This window comes from Gekko japonicus, unplaced genomic scaffold (assembly GCF_001447785.1).
Source record: "Gekko japonicus isolate JY-2015 unplaced genomic scaffold, Gekko_japonicus_V1.1 scaffold158, whole genome shotgun sequence".
NCBI lineage: Eukaryota > Metazoa > Chordata > Lepidosauria > Squamata > Gekkonidae > Gekko > Gekko japonicus.
The window spans coordinates 574662-593535 of NW_015170279.1; the positions used below are offsets into that span (position 1 = coordinate 574662).

The following is an 18874-nucleotide window of genomic DNA, read 5'->3' on the forward strand; positions in this document are numbered from 1 at the left end:
TTCTGCATGTCCCATTATGTCACAAATCACCAGTGGTGTATGATAGAACAGTGCAGAAGGTCATGTCACGACATGAGGTAAATTCTATTAGATGTGGAAAACTTGCAGGAACTTGCAGGGGTCACTTCACTTTTCCCTGTATCCCCTTCCCCACGCGACTTCCCCTTTCTTCCTGGCAGTCCGCGTGTCCTCTCCTCTTTCTTTGTTTCCTTTTCTCCTTCCAGTTACCAAACTAACCTTTTATCTGCCCCTCTGCTCAAGTGGTTAAGACGCTGAACTGCAGGCTGTAGAAGGTCGGTAGTTCAGCGGTTCGAGACCCGGGTGCCGCATGACGGAGTGAGCTCCCGTCTCTAGTTCCAGCTCCTGCCAACCTAGCAGTTCGAAAGCAAGAAATTGCAAGTAGATAAATAGGTACCACTTCGGTGGGAAGGTAAGAGTGTTCCATGCGCCTTGGTGTTTAGTCATGCCGGCCACATGACCTCGGAAACGTCTTCGGACAGCGCTGGCTGTGAAACGGAGATGAGCACCGCAACCCTAGAGTCGGATTCGACTGGCTTTCGAGCAAGGGAACCTTTACCTTTACCTTTTACTGCCATTCTTCAGCTTTATTTATATCAACCTTTCTCCCCACTGGGGACTTAAAGCAGCTTATATCATTCTCCTGTCCTCTGTTTTACCCTCACAGCAACCCTGTGAGGTAGATAAGGCAGAGATGGAGTGACTGGCCCAAAGTCACCCAACAAAATTCCATGGTGGGGTGAGGACTTGTACCTGAATCTCCCATAACCTAGTCTGACATTTTAAGCACTATACCCCACTGAGTCTCAGTGTTCCTTCCTTCCCTCCCCTGGTAGCTAATCCATGGGAAAAGTCTGGCCAAGTTTCAAAAATCCTGAGGTAGCAGGTTGCTCAGGTAAGTTGTATGGTGGCCAGTGCTTGGCCTGGCCAAGTCACGCGAGTTGTGTGGAAATTTTTGCTGGGCTCAGACAAGTTATGTGGCATCAGGTTGTCTGGTAGCCACCATGGCTCCTAGGTGGGTTCTGCCAATTGCAAGCTAGGAAGTTGCCCAGTGCTTGCTTCTGGCCCTGGGCCCAGTGAATCTTCCTTCTAGGGCAAAAGCGTGGGAAGCAGTACTGGCCTGAGAGGCCAAAGTAGCCCTCAAAAGGGCCCTGCACCCTGCTTTTTACTGACAAAAATCAAGGTTTGAAGCCAGGCAATATTGTTTTGGATGTCTAGCAACCCCCACAATGACCAGTGAGATCTCAGAGGGCATTCATTTCTTAAGATACAGGCACGGCTTCTCTTATTTTGGGGTTTTTAATCCCTCCAGGGTTTTTTTTAAGAGTTCAGGTTTTCCTTTAAACCTTGGCATTTCTCAGGTTTGTAGAAAGGTCTGTCTTGTCTGTTCATGGCGCCAATCTCCAGATTTAAGTATCCACAGAGTGTTACCATTGACAGTTAGATACACTTTTATGGCAAAATGAGGAAACTAAATGAAATGGGATCTCTTTATTGGTAGTACCTGTTTGTGTTACTTGGAACTTTGTTAATCAACCTGGGTGTGGGAGGGGTGACCTCTGTCCTACCACTCCACTCAGCAAGCCTTGGGGGTCTTCCTCCAACTTAAGTGACTCTTGAGATTTTTTCACTCATTGCAGGCATTAACTGTCTTAGCAAAACCTGGGACTCCTTACCCATTACAGGTGTTAACTAGTTTAGCGTAACTAGTAAATTCTCTCTAAGCCATTCGGCCACTGAGATCCAGTTTGGTGTAGTGCTTAGGTGTGCAGACTCTAATCTGGGAGAACCGGGCTTGATTTCCCACTCCTCCACATGCAGCTGCTGGCGTGACCTTGGGTCAGTCACAGTTCTCTGAGAGCTGTTCTGGAAAGTGTAGTCCTCGAAAGAGCTCTATCAGCCCCATCTACCTCACAGGGTGACTGTTGTGGGGAATGGAAAGCCGCTCTGAGACTCCTTCAGGTAGTGAAGAGTGGGGTATAAATCCAATCTCTTCTCTCTTCTTCTGTTGTTGATATATGTGGCAGTAATGCAGTGAACACAGCATATAGTGGGGTTTGGAGAACCAATAAGGTGGTGGTAGCAGTAACAGCACCATCAACCAAGTGAATAGGCATTTCCATGCTGCCATAGCTGAAAGGGAGAAACATCTGCAATCTGCTCTTTCAGGCACTATGATAGCTAAGATTCTTGAAGGACATTTAGAGTTTACAAATGTCTCCCATGACGTTCACAGACAGTCTGAGAAGAGAAGGTTTGAGTTCACACTGATGGTGGTAGATCTCACTGTGTGGTTTTATCTGGCTTCCTGCTGTCATGGTGGCACAGAAATTGAAAAATGTTGGACATCGTAATCATGTTGGGCTCTTCAGGACTTGTTCCGTCTCATTTTATTATCTGTGTGGCATTTTTATCTGGAACACCATCTTACGTTTAGATTTGTAAGCTGCTTTCAATACAAATATTTTACATTAAATAATAATTTACATGATTAAAGTTGAATGTGCACCTAGTAATACTTCACTGTGTACTTCCTGAATTTCATGACCACTTGTCCCTGCTAGTTCTTTTTCCTTTTATTTTCATGTACCCCTACATGAAAGGAATGCATACTGAGAGTCCATTTGTTGCATCTGAAAAAGTGACCTTTAAACCAAGGCAGTTTATGCTGGAAGAAGGTATTATCAGCTTTCAAGGTGCTGCGAGGCTGTTGTTTGGTTTTTTACTGCAACGGACTAGCACAGTTCTCCTCCTGGAATTGGATTCTTGGCTGTAAAGGAAATCACTCGGCAGTTCTCCCGTGGCCCATAGTAATTCACTACAGGTCAAATCCTTCCCTCTGCATTCGCAGTGTGAGCTGTCAGTATTGTGAAAGTAGTAAGGAATAAAAACAAAGGCTGGCAATCTGGGCAAAACTACCCAGCTGCAGGAGAGCTATTGTGGAGCCACAGTAAGGAGAGTCAGTGGGTAAAGAGGTCATGATCTGACTGTGCATTGAAATGGCTTACCTTGGCTCAGGTCAGGTGTTAAGTGTTTGCCAGTGGCTCACCTAGGTCTGCCAACTTACTTTTCGTGTAGTGCCCCAAAGTAAAGTGTCTTAACATAGACAGGAATAAAATCCCCCTTCCTTACCTCTTCCCCCCCCCTTTCATTTGCTTGTTCTTTTGCTTTTATTTCTCCTCTTACCTCACCATTTCAAATCAACTGATAGAGAGCAGAGTTCTGCTGACTCAGGAGATCTCAAATCTGCAGTGTTTCTTAATGTTTGGGCTATGGATATGTGTGTATTAATAGCTTTTTTGTTGCTGTTTTTGTGTGTGTTTTTGTTTCTTAGCATTGAGTTTGACCGAGACTGTGACTATTTTGCCATTGCTGGGGTGACAAAGAAGATTAAAGTCTACGAATATGGCACAGTCATCCAGGATGCAGTTGATATTCATTACCCTGAGAATGAAATGACCTGTAATTCCAAAATCAGGTATGTGTTATCTGTCTTGCCTTTTGAGTTAGAATATGGCGATGAACTGTTGTGCCACTGCTGCCCCCCCCCTCCCACTGTAGACCATTTACAAGCACATGTGAAGCACCTACCTATATTGCTGGCCAGATACTAGGTCTATAAGAGGATAGTGCTTCTATCTGGCCTAAGTATACATGCCAAAAGTATATGTCTCTCTGCTTCAAAAAAGGTCACATTATCTCCATATGTTGGTAACATTGCCTAAGGTATAAAATAGAATCTCAAAACATTTTTAAAATAAACTGTGTATTTGCAATTCCATTAAACCTTGCTGAGTAGCTTGCCTCTACCCTTCCGTGCTGTATCTTCAGTGCACAATCACCCATTTGCTGGCAGTAATAATAAACATTTGTATATCGCTTTGCAATGTTCCATGCATTTCTTGCATGTTATCTTGTTGTCCATAGAAACAGGTGAGAGGGGCTAGCATTATTACCCCCGCTTTGCAGGTGGGGAACTGAGATGATTGAGAGGAAATGGCTACCTAGTGAATTTGTGGTAGAGAAGGCAATATTTGAACTGGGGACTTCCCAGATGACAGCATATATATTATCAGATGTAAATAGACTCTAAATAGCTTGGATATGTTCTTTGTTGGTTTGCTGGCAATAGTGTGATGGAAAATAGGACTCTGCTGCATAATTAGTATAATGGAGATCTTTAAGGCTGTCTGTGAAACAGTCTTCCATCTTTTTCTTAGATATGTACTATTCTCTTAGACGTATATTCATTTTCTTAATCTACAATGTAAGACTCCTCTCCTGCACCCCAAACTTTAATTTGAATGGGTTCTTAAGAGTGTTAGCCTCTTCCTATTGCTGATGAGTGTGACAGAGGGAAACTCAAGGCCCTGTGATAGAAGATTTCTATATAAAATAGAAGCCATTTTAAATGACTTTATTTGCAGCTGAGAATCCATGCATGGCTAGTTACTGGCTGGGAGAGCCTTGCATCCTAATTAGTATACCTAAAGCTAGAGAGTGTCAGCTTCTTAAATGGGTTCATGGTAAGTGAAAGCAGCATAAATGAATAGCAAGGCAATTTCACTTGTCTCAGTTACAGGCTTCTGCTCTCCAAAGAATTTGAGTTTGCAAGCAAATCAAAAGCTTGTACCTCCTTGGGCTAAAAGCAGACAATACTCAGATCTATAAGAACACACTTCCTCTGAAGCTTAGGTAATATTGAATCATCCACTACTAGTCCATCTTACTTGCCTTGCAATATAGACAACAACATGACATATTTGCTCCTTCTCTGTTCCTGGACATGGTGATAGGCCAAGAAGGGGTTTTTCTTTGTGTCTCATCTGATTGGGAGACAGCGGCTGCTAAAAAGTGTGTGCAAGACCGAAACCAGGAGTAGCTGAATGGAGAGCTATCAAAAGAGGCAATGTAGTATAGTCTGAAGCAAAGTAGATTAAATTTACCTCCCTGGAATACTGCCTTGTAAAAACCATGTGCAAGAACTGGCCCCTTGGAGTCTTGTGGGTAAAGGGTTTCTTCATTGACAGTCTAGAAGTCTGTAATGGCTTGTGGTCTCCTTTTGATTATTTTTGTTTGAAAAACAAGACAACACTAACATATCTCAAGAAAGGGGGACCTCTGATTCCAAAGTCAGGCATAAACTTGTGCATGTATGATTCAATGAATGACTGAAATGTGGTGAATGTCAATGTTCTCCAGTGTATTTCCAGGCTTATTGGGTCTACACCTGTGAACAGTGACCATCTTGCTACAGGACAACTTAACTGGAGGGTTTTTATCCCCAATAAAAAGATATAATGTAATGCAGGGGGCTGAGTAAAGAAATGGGCTGTGTTCAGGACACACAGGATTCCAAAACTGTACCCTCTATAAGGTTGATTGAACATTCTTTCCGCTCAGGATCTATCCGGGGGCTTTGTAACATGCTAAGTAATATGAAATGGAGAAATAGAGGGTAGGCAGGGGAAAGGCATTCATAATACAACATCTCTGATATTGTACTGACTGAAATGGGGAGTAGGGGTCGATCCCTGAACTTCAAGGAGTTCCTACTTGCATGGAAGTAAAATCTCAGCTAGTAAAAATGCATTATAGTGCCACAAACCTGTCCCTTACGAAGGCCAATAAATGTACGACAGAAATAGTTGCAGAGACCTATTTTTATAGTATGCCCATATAAATTCTCTTTTGCAAGGGAAACAGTCCCTTATTCCTGTTCTTTAAGTATGTAGGAGTAAAACACTTGCATTTGGACGGGCTTTGGGTTACAGAGAGGCAATGAAAATTTGATACACTCAGTGGCTGTGCGCTGGTGACCCACTGTAGTATAAACAAAAAGAAATGCCACTGTTTGCATTCCAAAAACAATACAACAGTGTGCATCTTAAATAGTTTTCTGTAATAAAAGAAATTTGTCTAGCTCTAGCAACATTTTATTGAAAACCTTGTAAAACTCTTTCGCTTTCTCTGTGTTGGTTGAGACCAGCTCTGACTGGATGAATGGCGTCAATTTAGTCTGTTTAAATTGGTGCAGTAATTTTAATTTACAGAGCATTTTCTGTCCCAGTAATTATCTTACTCTGGGATGTGAAACCTTTAACTCTGCTTTAAAAAAAAAAAAAAAAAATCTCAGTATCTTGGTTCATATGTAGGGCGAGACCATGAGTTAGTGTTGACTTGAATGAGCCTGGTGGGAGCTTTGGGCTCGTGTTCTTTTGCTGAACATGAAATGAAGCAAACTTCAGAGGATGATGAAAGACAGGAGGGCCTGGCGTGATGTGGTCCATGGGGTCGCGAAGAGTCGGACTTGACTGTGCGACTGAACAACAACAGTTCTTTTGCTCCCTGTTCGTTGCATCAGAATCGTCAAGGTATGGTTAGTGATAGCCCTGCAAACCAGGGCTGCCTGTGGCTTGCCATCCTGGCTCGTAAGACAAATGTAAAACATATTTGCCACTTCAGACATCACAGAAAACCGTGGTTTGCCAAAACCCAAAAAGTAGCTAATTTGTTCATGCCTCCTGGAGGGGGATGAAGGCAGAAGAGGGAGTGTGCAGACTTGAGTCTTCCCTGAACTAGTTCAGGAAATACAGCACAAGTTTATCGTTTAGCATATAAACCTAAACCAGTGGTTCTTAACATTTATTCCACTACCTCTACCAAGTATACGGTATTATCATCGAATGCCTCTGAGTCAAAAATAAAAAAATAGGACACACAAGCAGCACTCCAGACAAGGCAACTCTGTTTATAAACATGCATGACTGTATCACACAGACAATACAGTCAGTGAGACTTCTGTGCCTCATGGCCATCAGACAACCGCTTAACGTTAGGTTTGGCTCCTGTTTTCTGGGTGTCACTTTATAAAGGGCCAGTGGGAGAACTTTTGGATCTTATATTCAGGATGCACTAATAAGCAATATAAAACATTTCAGTACTGGCTGTCAGCCATTACAGGAGGGGAGAAGGGACTTCCAAAAATGCTGAATCTCCCCCCACCCAATGATTTGTAAATTGGCCCCACTAAGAGTTACTGGCCTGCTATTACCCTGCACAGTGAAATTCTGGAAATTCTGGAATGGGGGGGGGGGCTGTTCCCTGTGCAGTGACTCAGATTAGGCGTTGGAGACTTCAGCAGCTCCCTTTTCCCTTCGATTACTATTACCACTGCCACTGTTGAGCATCCTGTCACTATGCAGTGTTCCTCCTCCTTTCTCTCTCTTTCATTCTATTGTTTGTCCTTGCTTTAAACTCCAGTCTTAGAAGGAGAATAATTATGCAAAATAAATATGTGCAGATGTATTTTCCTTCTGGCTGTAGAAGACATTTCAATGACACTTTATGATTTAAAAAAAAAAAAGAAAGGCAGGAGGATTTTTTTTTTGTAAGAACAACAAGAAGTTTTGTAAGAGTGGGGTGGCTGTAGCCCATTATTATCTTTTCTGCATTTTATCCAGTAGGAATAGATATACACCTGAGCTGGATAGTATTCTGGACCTGGACTATGCTTTTCCCCTATGTTCATCTTTTAGTTTTTAGAACTGATCTATATAGGTAAGGTGGAAGCTTCTATATGATACCAAAGACTTCTTCCTGCACAGAGGCCTTCTCTCCATATCATAAAAACAATTAGTAACATTTGGTCAGGGAGCTGTGTAGTTTTGCTTAAGCAGAATGAGTTTAATTGAAATCCCAGCAGGATATGAATAGGGATGGGGGAAAAAAAGGATATGAATAGGGATGCAATACTATATTTCAGTCTACAATTCTGGAGTTAGCTGTTTTACTGAATAGTCAGTGCCCTTCCTTTTTATAGAAGACTTCGTCTTTTGTCATTTTGTACTATAAGAGATATAGTATTTAATTTTGAGGGCATGATAATAAAGCACTCCTCCTGAAAACGTTACCTATTTTGAGTTACGGCTTACCTTCTGTGGAGAACAGTTTTGATGGGCATCAGGGCAGGCAGATAGTTGACTGATCTATAAGAATTCATGTCCTGCCAAGAGCAAATCTGAGCAGCTGTAAAAAAGGAAGTTCTTGTCTGGGTATGACGCCATCCTAATCCTGTTTTTCTACATATGCCAAGTGATTGCTTGCTGTGAAAAATCTTTGGATTTTGTTAAGTGATTCACTGTAAAAATCTACACCCCCATTGCCTTGCCTGTTTTTGAAGTAAGTCCCTTTTGTGAGCTGTATCTTTGCCTCCTTGCCTCTCCTTCTCCATGTCTTTATCCCACTTTAGTCTGAAACAGACTCCCCTCTTAATTTGCTGTAAATAAATTATGAAATAAATCAATGCGAGTTAAAGTAGTATCAATGAAGATTCCAAGAATAAGATGGCATAAAAGTCTAACCTTTATTGAGATGTATAGGTTTAGTTTAAATAACCATTCCTCTCGCTCTACCAGGATTTCTCAAGAGAGGGTACTTTGTTTGCTTTTAAGTGCGTGTCGTTGAAAGGTACTGTTAGAGCCAGTTTCTTTTGAATCATCTTCTTGATGAGAAAGTACCCCATCTTCTTGGGCAGAAGTGATAGTAACCTGCTGTATAGTGTTACCTCTGAACATTAGTGGTCACTTATCTATGGTGACTTTCTGGGTGCTCACTTGGATTTCACTGAGCTGAGTAGATGACCAAGTGTTTCTTTGGAAGCCAAAACTGTCTTCAGTACGCTTGTTCCTTTGCACCGTATTGAGACGAATGGAAAGTCTTGTCTATAAAAGGTCTTATTGCATAATGTAAAATAAATCAGTGAGGCAGCCATGTTGGATTTTACAAAAAGTGGCCATTTCCTACACTATAAAGTAATAAACTTGGATTTGTTGGTGAGTTTGCTGTCAGTGGAGTGTCCACTTTCTGTGTGGTTCACGTTTGTTCCTCATACTAGAAGAAGTGGTGATTGGATTTATATCCTGCCCTTCACCCAGGCTCAGAGCAGTTTACAGTCTCCTTTCCCTTCCCCTCCCCACAACAGACACCCTGTGAGGTAGGTGGGGCTGAGAGAGCGCTGACAGAAACTGCTCTTTGAAGAATAGTTCTGACAGAACTATGGCTTGCCCAAGGTCATCCAGCAGCTGCAAAGTGGAGGAGTGGGAAATCAAACCCGGTTTTCCCAGATTAGAGTCTGCGCACTTAACCCCTACACCAAACTGGCTCAAGTCAGTAATCTATCTTGAATGCTCAACATTGTTTGGACCAATTCAGAATCATAATTTTGTGCACTGCTGTGTTCTTGATGAAGGCCCACCTTACACATTTGCCATAGTTGATTTTATTTTTAAAAATGATCCGTTTCTCTTCCTAGGCATTCAAATTTATCTCTAACAGACAGTGTTTTTTTAAAAAATTGGAATTTTGTTGCTGGAGTTTAAAAATTGGATAGGTGCCTTTTTAGGAGTGCAGGCTGGGGTAGGCAGTCAGTAGAAGCCCTTTGTTAATGAAGTCTTGACAGAGTTAACTCAGCACTGCCTGAGGACTTGCTGCTGGATGTTGAAACTGCCTTAATACTATCAGGTGGGTAGCTGTGTTGGTCTGAAGCAGCAAAACAGAATTTCTGTTTCACTTGTATCTGAAGAAGTGTGCTTGCACACAAAAGCATATTGTACCTTGAATAAAATTTTGTTGGTCTTAAAGTGCCACTGGACTCAAGCTTTGTTCTGCCTTGATACTAGGCATTTTACTTTCTTGAAGACTCTCTTCTCTGTACGATGAATGAGGAGTTAATGTCACAGTATGGTATAGGCATGGGAAGGGACATCGGACACCAACCAGTAGGCGCTTGTGGCAACCATATTCTAGAAATTATTCTAAATGTGCGCTGGCCCTACTAGCAGTAAACAGAATAATTGCTGTTTCCCAGCAATAGTTTATAGCTTTCCAAGAGTTGGGGGAAATATAGGTATCTCTTGAACAAGTGTTGCTTGAGGAAAGAGATCTGCAACAAATGAGCAACTACAGTGCTCTTAGTGGAAAGAATTGAGTATCCAACTTGAGAAGACAGCTCCACCATTTTGAGTTGGTTCCCAGTAAGCCTCATTACTACTGGCTAGTATTCTAACAAGTTCGGAAATCATTACTACTGGTTAGTATTCTAACAAGTTTGGAAACTATACTGATAGTATGGGCAGAAGTAAGGGAGATGCTGTCACTCACTGGAATAAGAAGAATAGAGATTGGATAGAATAGGCATGCACTAACTTCTGTCTAGATACAGTCTTCCTAGTAGAAGATTTTTTTTTATTTTTGAGAATGCAGTCTGTTTATTTTGTGGTGCCTTTAGGTAGTTATGGTATAGTCAGATTATCAACTACTCATGTTTGATGTCCTTTTTGTGTGGTGGTAAAAGTTTGACCAGTGATGTTCAACGTAACTTGGGGGTAGGGGAAATCATCCTTACTGTGTCTGCTGAAGGTGATTTGTAAGGAACATTGAATCATTTCTTCATATTTATAAGCCCCAGAATAAGAAAAGTTATGTAAATAGGACGACACTTGTATGCATAAACAGCATGAAATGCATGAGCCAGTCTGTTGACTTAAACCGCTCAGTATATTCTCTGGGGGGGAAAACGTGGTTTCTAATATGGAACTGTACTTAAATGGTGACTCTTTTTCATTACTGAATATTTATAGGTGGTTGAAAGTGATAAAGATCAAGTAATAGGAAGAAGATTGCCCTGTCCTGTGATAATTTGATTTGAAATAAAAATAGTATTAAAAGGTTTATGGTGTGTGAAGAAACTTAACCAGGTGTTAATGGGCCGCTTAGTGATTACAGACTCTAACATTTTTCATTCGCCACTTTGGCTGTTGTCTTGCCTCACCTGAGCATTTGCACCTTAGCTACACTAAGCTTGTGTAAAAGGCTGCTAAGAGTTGGAGCCCAGCGTGTCTCTCACTGCCAGTCCCAGTTCTTAGACTCCTGCCAGTTTCCTTCCCCTTACGTTGAGGTTTGCAGCTGTTCTCTCTGCTGGGTTGCAGTTCCTCAGGATGTAATTTGGCAGGCAAGCTCTGTGTACAGCCCTTTCTGTGTTCTTTTCTTGCTGATCTGGTTGGTGAAGGAAGATGATCTCAAAGGCTGTGATACAACCATCTGAACATAGGAAGCTGCCTTAATCAGCATCAGATCAGGCTGGTGTGTCTTAGCCCAATACTGTCTACGCTGACTGGTGATGGTTGTCAAAGATCTTGTGCAAAGGTCTACACAAGGCCTGTTGCTAGAGAGTCTTTTAACCAAAGTGCCTGGGAGGAACCTGAGACATTCTGTAAGCAAACCATGTGCTCTGTCACCGAGCTGTGGCCTCCCCTCAGTTTTTGTTTTGCTGTGCAGCTCATTTTACCAATTGTTTCTCTTTGCAGCTCGTTCTAGCAAGTAGGAAAGAAATTCCTTCAAATTTAATTACTCATTCTTTAGTTTGAAGGTTCAGATTCTCTGTTGAAATGTCTTGAAACATGTTAACTGGACCAATGAGTATTCTTGGCATGATCTGACCATTCATCTGGGATATGGATTAGAGAGTGGGAGTACAATGTGTTTAGGAGCTGCATTCTCACTAAATCATTGGCCATATTTGAGCGATGTTACTACTCTATGAAATTTTCGTTTGAGCAAATTGTAATAGATTGAGTGGGCAGATCCCCTAAATCCTTGAGAATGGGTAAATCTATGTTGATAGTCTATTATTTTTCTCAGGACAAGCTACAGTCATGTATTACTTCTAGAGCAACAGCTATAGCATCTCCTTAAGAAAATTGTATCTCCTCCCAACTAAGAATTCAGAATTTCCTCTAAAGAAACATATTTTAAATTTTAAAAAATTTAACATACTTACTAGCCAGCTTCCTACTCTACAGGAAGTTGAGGCAGCTTTCAATTTAAATAATAATAAAAACCATAAAATACATAAAAACCGCTATTTAAAACCAATATATATTTACTTGTAAGTATCACTGCCCCTGTGGCTTTTGTAGTGAGATTATGCTTTGGCAGAGCCTTCACATCATGGGTTGATACTCTTGGGGTGCATCAGCCAGCTAAATTAGCTACATATGAAGAGGTTCTTCAAAACATTCCCATTCTAGCTCCTTTTCCTTTCCCAGAACTAAGTCAGCCATCAATCACAGAATAAGAACTAGCATTCTTGTGATTGAAACTAAGGCCAGAAGAGGCAGCCTGTCCTCTTGGATTGGTTGGATTAGCTCTAAAAGTAACCAAAGAGGTTAGGGTGAAAACAATAATCAAATATAGCTAAACACACAGTGCTAATATAAAAATATACAGTATATTTTAATTACACGTAAAATATTAAAATCACTATAAAAATCACATATTATTTATTTATTTAAGCTTATATCCTACCCTGTCCCACAAGTGGGCTCTGGGCGGCTCCCAACATATAAAATATACAATAAAATAGGAATAAAGATATAATTAAAACCAAATTTAGAACAATCAGAACAAGATGGCAACTAAGACAGAAGCAACAACTCCAAGGTAGTCCACAGTGCCTCTTCCAGGAGGTTAGTCAAATAATAAATCTACGGTTCTGTATCTGTGGTTCAGTATATAAGTACCTATACCTCATATCAGAACAAATGTCAGAATATATAAATACAGGATATATAAATACAGGTTAAAAGGTATGAAATGTGTGCAAATACAGATGTGTTTCAGCCTTCCTCAGTGGTAAAATACAACCTGAGCACTCCATAAGTTAAACATCAATATATTTCAAACTCATCATGTACAGAATGGACCTAAAAACAATTATCGAAGACAGTGTAGACCTAAAATGGTAGGGGGAAATAGAGAGAAAATTAAATTATCTCTATAACTGTCAATCAAACAAAAATTGTAAAGGAAATTGTTAATATTTGAAACAATTGAAAATCAAATAACTACCTTACTCACACAGAGATGTTAACTCATTGAGTAAGTAGGAATAAATAAAATGCAACATGGGTCACCCATCCAAGTATGTTTTATTTCATATGCCCATGGATCTAAAAACATAAACAAATAACTGAACAATTATAAACTCAAAAACTACAAAATTTTAGAAAGAAAATATAAGCTAATGTAAAATACCTGAATAGTGGAATATTTTACCTGTTTAGGCCCAATCTGCAATATTCAGAATCCAGATAGAGTGCTCAGCTACGATGTAAAAAAATTTTTAGTACTGCAGTAGTCCACATCCCTGATAATATAGGTGATGTGGAGTGGGGAAAACGTGATGCTGAAAATGCACATTTACCCATACCTTGGCAATCTGCTAATAAAAGATCCCTTAGCAGATCAGGCTATGGCAGATGTGATGTTGCTTCTTTCCTTATTGCAGATTGTGGTACTTAGATCCACACACAAGGAAAAGATATTTAATACTAGTATAACACGTGAAATGCTATTTCTTACCTCCTTTTTACAAAAATAGAGAGCAGAGACCATTCAGTCTTTTCTACCGAGTCTTCTGCAGTCAGATAATCCAGCTGAAAACTTCATTGTATCTTTTGTGTTCCATGGTATTCAGTGTTGGGATCTTCCAATACACTCCTCTCCCAACTATTCCTTGCCTTACAACACAGTATGATCTAGCCATCTTGAATCATCTGGTGCAACTGTTAAAGCCAATGTTCCATAACCCTGGCTGCCAGTGCATCTAATATATTTACCTCATGGCAGGGAAGTTGGTTCCTCCGTGAGACCAAGATGCATTTCAGTTTACTAGGCTGATAGTGCAGCAAATGAGACTTGGTGCTGTGTTTAAAGAAGAAACCTATTCCCTCACAGTCTAACACAGAAACAGAGGCTCATAAAACCACCACTGATGAACAGAGTAAGCTTGAACGTCAGTCTCAAGCTATTACTGGGGACAAAGAACATCTTTCAATCAAGGCCTTCTGTTTACATTTGTGAACCTGAATTCATATGCTAATGAATGGTTTCTCAGTTGAGGCAAGTTTGAGCGCATAATATACTTTAGGAACCCAAGAGCAGATATGTATGCCTTCAAAGAAAATTGCAAGAAACAAAGGCATTATTCCAGCACAGAGTGCCATTTTGGTCCACAAAATAATTGCAGACATGTATTTCTCACCTAATCAATTTACCTAGGTAACAGGTGCCACTGCTGAATGATTACCTGAGTTATTGCGAGTCTCATCTTGTCATGCTGTCAATTGCAGTTCAAAGGAGGATTCTCTCTTATTCTGGGGATTATTTCTCTCTTACAGCTGTATCAGCTGGAGTAGTTACCACAAAAACCTGTTGGCCAGCAGTGACTATGAAGGTACCGTCATCTTGTGGGATGGGTTCACAGGGCAGCGGTCAAAAGTCTACCAGGTAAAATGTGTTGTCCTAGATGTGATGCTTTTTGGTTTCCAATAAACACTGGGATACTTTGCCTTAGACCATGGTTCTTTCAAAGGAAGGAACTAGCCAAATCTTCCTCATTTCATCTGTGTCAAAGTTTCTTTGTAAATATTGCTGCCGATAATACTAATTGGTTAGTCTAAAAATGATGACCAAGAGTTGTAGAAGCAGAATGCAAAATTAACTGGAATAGTGATTGTCAGAGCAGCAAGTCCCGTTCTATCGAGGAAATGGGGGTTGTTTCCATTTCATTAGAAGTTGTTAGAAGCAGCTGTACCTGTCAAAATTGTTTGACTTTCTTTAGTCTTGAATGATGGGTTTCATTGGCCTCCCTGTATAATTGTTGGGAAATACCAGAAATGCAAGGTGTCAGAGGTGGTGTCTAATGAGACAGGGTAGTATATCCTGTCTTTTACCGTTAACTGTAGTTCATTTTATTCTCTAGGGCAGGGAATGTTAGTATTAGCTAAGTCCATATTGTTCCAGATCCCTAACAATCTTTCCATTAGGGCCAGAGAGATCTTATGTTCAGATGTTTCAGTATTTGACTGCATGCCAAAGGATGCCTATGTCTTTTTTACTCATTGAGTTGGGAAATGCTTCTATATCCAGAAATAAGCTCTGTCTGAGCTTTTGGATGCAAGGAGCTCAGATTAGCTAGAATCAAGGCCATAACTGTCATGCCCTGAATGTGCTCTGTTAGAGAGATAAGTTTCAAGGGGAGGAAGGTGCTTTCAGTTAATGGTCACGTTTTATTCTCACATGCATCATTAGCCATGGTGAATGTCAAAAACAAGCCTTCTGATTCAGTGTTTTTTGGGGGGGGCACTCACCAGCAGAACCACCAAGTGGCTTCCTTCAATAACCAGGTAACCAACTTACCAGTAAATATTGACTCTTATCATAAAGAGGTGGGAAAGCTCGAGAATTATGAGGAAATTAATTGCTTTTCAGGTGTGTGCATCCATGTATTTTCAGTAAACCAGTTGCTGCTATGTAAATGAATGAATTCTAGCTGTTTAATGTTAGTACTGGCCAAGACAAAACTGGGATTGATAAGGGACAGGAGATGAAAGAGGGCAAGCAGCTGTCTGGTGTGCTTACATGGGTGTAGTTTTGGGAATTTATGCTAGCCTGTTTCTTGAAATTCCTGGCTGGAGTTTTCCCTCATGAGAAAATGTGTTTGTGATTAAGGTCCAACCTGGAGTTCCTTGCTTCAGTGCTCCCTTTCGTTTAAAATAGATGGCGTACAATGGAACGAGAATGTGTTTTGCATTGCCGTTTTGAGTTCTTTCACCACCTTGCCCCAGCCGTTTCTCCTCCTTTCCCCTGGCATTTTAAATTGTCTCGCTCTAATCAAAACGCATTTACTAAAATGTTTTCCACCTAAGTTGACTTAAATATGTGCTCTCTTCAGAGAATAGAGTTGCAGAAATGCATTTGTTAGTGAAAGTAGGGTTCTGATTCTTGAGCATGCTAGTTATCTGTGAAGAAAACATTGCTTTAAATGGCTACAAAGAGTATTGTATTCATTTAGGCCTAACTCTAGATATCTGTTTATTTTCCTATTTAAAAGAGAGAGAGAGAGCCCACTAGGGAGCAGTAACAAGCCAAAGCATGTATTCTCTTAACATGAATAATCTGAGCTCCCCATCTTTCAAGATGCAAATAAGCAGTAGGATGTGTTTATAAAAGAAATGAAAACTTGATCTAGCTTTCTAGACGCAAGGAATTTTTATGTGGGAGAAAAATTCCATCTGAGTGTCTTTAAGCATAGTAAAACTTTGCCCACGTTCATTTAAACCACACACTACATCCTTTTTTACTGCTTACTTTATATCCGAGTAGTAACTTGCTATGTTCCATTTCTGTTCCTCTTTCTCAAAACAGGAGCATGAGAAAAGGTGCTGGAGTGTGGATTTTAATCTGATGGATCCTAAACTGTTGGCTTCAGGCTCTGATGATGCAAAAGGTACGTTTTCAGCCACTCTCCAGTCAGTGTTCCCTAGATGAAACTTCCATGCCCCTGTAGTTTTCAAAGATGGAGCTTCAAAATGCCAAGATTTTATTAGCATTTTGAAACTTTCTCAGACCTTGTTACTGTTTTGATGATCTGATAAAGAGGAAGGTTGGTGTGGTTTTGGAAAAATTGATGATGATGATGATGATGATTTAGACTTCTGTGCTGCTGTCCCTGCAAAGCAGGCTCAGAGCAGTATACAGCATTTTACATCAAGAAACATAAAAACAGTCCATTAATCTAAGTATATAAATAAAATACAGAATTCTTAAAACAGATGGTACACAAGAAGCATAAAACCTGTATTGTGTCACAGTACAAATCTGACTGCTGATGGCGGGGGGGGGGGGGAATGAGAGGCAACTAACTGGCCAAACCATTGCTGTCCTCAATGATAAGCTTGGCAGAACATCTCTGCCTTACCAGAAGGAGTCTCAGAGTGGCTTACAATCTCCTTTCCCTTCCCCTCCCCACAACAGACACCCTGTGAGGTAGGTGGGGCTGAGGGAGCTCTCTTGAGAACTGCCCTTGAGAGAACAGCTCTGAAAGAATTTACGACTGACCCAAGGTCACACCAGCAGCTGCATGTGGAGGAGTGGGGAATCAAACCCGGTTCTCCCAGATTAGAGTCCGCGCTCCTAACCACTACACCAAACTGCCTCTCTGTGAACTTTTACATCCATTATGTTCCTAATTTTCCAGCTATGATTAGGAGAACCGGAGTGTACCATAAACGTGTGAGCGCCCTGTCTCTGCCTCTTTTCCTTCACCTTGAATGTATGGTTTGCTGTAACCATGGTGCTAGCACCACATTTGCATGAATGTAGACCATGGATAATGCTGATTTCCTCATAACTGGAGCTTTCAAACCTAGCTTCATACTGTGGATATTCTGGTTAGTGTTGACCATTGTTAGCAACTGTATAGATACAATGTTGCACTGTGCTTAAAACAACCCGTGAAAAGAAGGGATTATCGTGTTCTTAGTATCCTAAAATGTTCCTGATAAACCATCATTACGTCAGAGCCTGACTTTAATCTCAGTCATTGATGTAAATATTGCTTCTAGCACTCCCTTTCATGATACAAATTCTATGTCCTATTAGCTCAAGGTAAATAACTGGAGTATCCTCAGCTGGCATAATTTGTGCACGCAACAGCTACTGCAAGGGTAATTAAGTACAGTTTTCAAGTCGGGTATGTTTTTACAATCATATCTTAAAAGAACAAATGTAGTCAAGTATCCCTGTTTCTAATTCCCTGCTTCAGCAGCAAGAGTTTGACAAATTGACTGTTGCCCAGCAGAGTAGCGTTCCTTGGTGCAGGGTTCACAAGAATACTTGCACTGCAGGGCTGAATTGCCTGCTGTGCACCCAGGGTTTCATCTTTAGCAGCTGAAATGAGAGTCCCAAAACAGAGGATGATCCTCTCCTCAGTGTGCAGGTGAATTGTGCCTTCTGGGTCCCATAACCCAGGGCTCAATTCATTCGATGATGCGGAGCAGTAAGGTAACACCAAACTGCTGTTATTTGTAGAGTGTTGCATACAGCAGTTATATGCTACATGTTCATTTCTTATTACACCTATAAGTAGAAAATAAATTATGATCTAAGCCTTCCTTTAAAGAAGGTACTATAAATACTGAGACACTTCTTGCCCCCCTCTTATAGGATATTTTAATCATATAGAACCAGCAGAAACTACATTCATCCCTGTCTCTTAACCATGGTTAGAGAATCAGGGATAGGTTATAGGATCATGTATTACCTTCAAGTGCTTTAACCCAAACTAATGGTTTTGCCAGTACAATAGCATGGGTAAACTGGCACTTGAGTGAGTCTGAGATAGGGGGGGATGCAATCCCACAATCCATAAGTGTTCCCGTAATTAACAAGTGGGCATCCCAACTGCCCCAGAGTGGCAGCTTTCCCGTGCTGTCCAAATGTCATCTGGTAATTTTCCCCGAGAATAAAAAGAGATGGCAAGATGGAAATTTAGGAGCAGTTCCAAATCTTGAACACACTGAAAAACTGGAAGGGAACAGCCCCCCCCCCCCCCCCCCCCCGGTACAACAAAAGTCTCTTCAGAAAGGAAGAAAATGGTTTGATATCTCTGGGTAAGTTCAGCTTATTGCCAGTTGTTGATTTGGAAGCTGTCACATCACCTAGCTAGAGATACTGGCACCTCCATTTTGTAACAGGAGGTGAGTCCAGGAAATACTGCAGTTTCATTCTGTGTTTTTTTATAGCTTGGTTATTAATGCCTTAGGATACCCAGTCAATATTTTGTACAATTTTTATTTGATGGCTGCATTTGCCTTCAGTATATCCATTATGCATATGAAAATTCCTGTATTTACTCAAAAGGAAGACTACCCCGAATGGAATATGACCCCCCATGTTATACACAAAGTACATGTATATTTTTTGCAAATTTAAGAGGACCCCTCTTTTTCTT

The 18874-nt window shown here is 40.8% G+C and overlaps 1 protein-coding gene across 2 annotated transcripts in view; it reads left to right on the forward strand.

The window, feature by feature from the left end:
- The window catches only part of RFWD2 (ring finger and WD repeat domain 2, E3 ubiquitin protein ligase), a 185909-nt gene that overhangs the window by 78098 nt on the left and 88937 nt on the right, over nucleotides 1-18874 (forward strand). For both annotated transcript variants that reach the window (XM_015417745.1, XM_015417746.1), the window contains exons 12-14: nucleotides 3353-3496; nucleotides 14259-14367; nucleotides 16288-16369. In XM_015417745.1, coding sequence (XP_015273231.1) covers nucleotides 3353-3496; nucleotides 14259-14367; nucleotides 16288-16369 — 335 coding nt within the window. The remainder of the gene's footprint in view (nucleotides 1-3352; nucleotides 3497-14258; nucleotides 14368-16287; nucleotides 16370-18874) is intronic.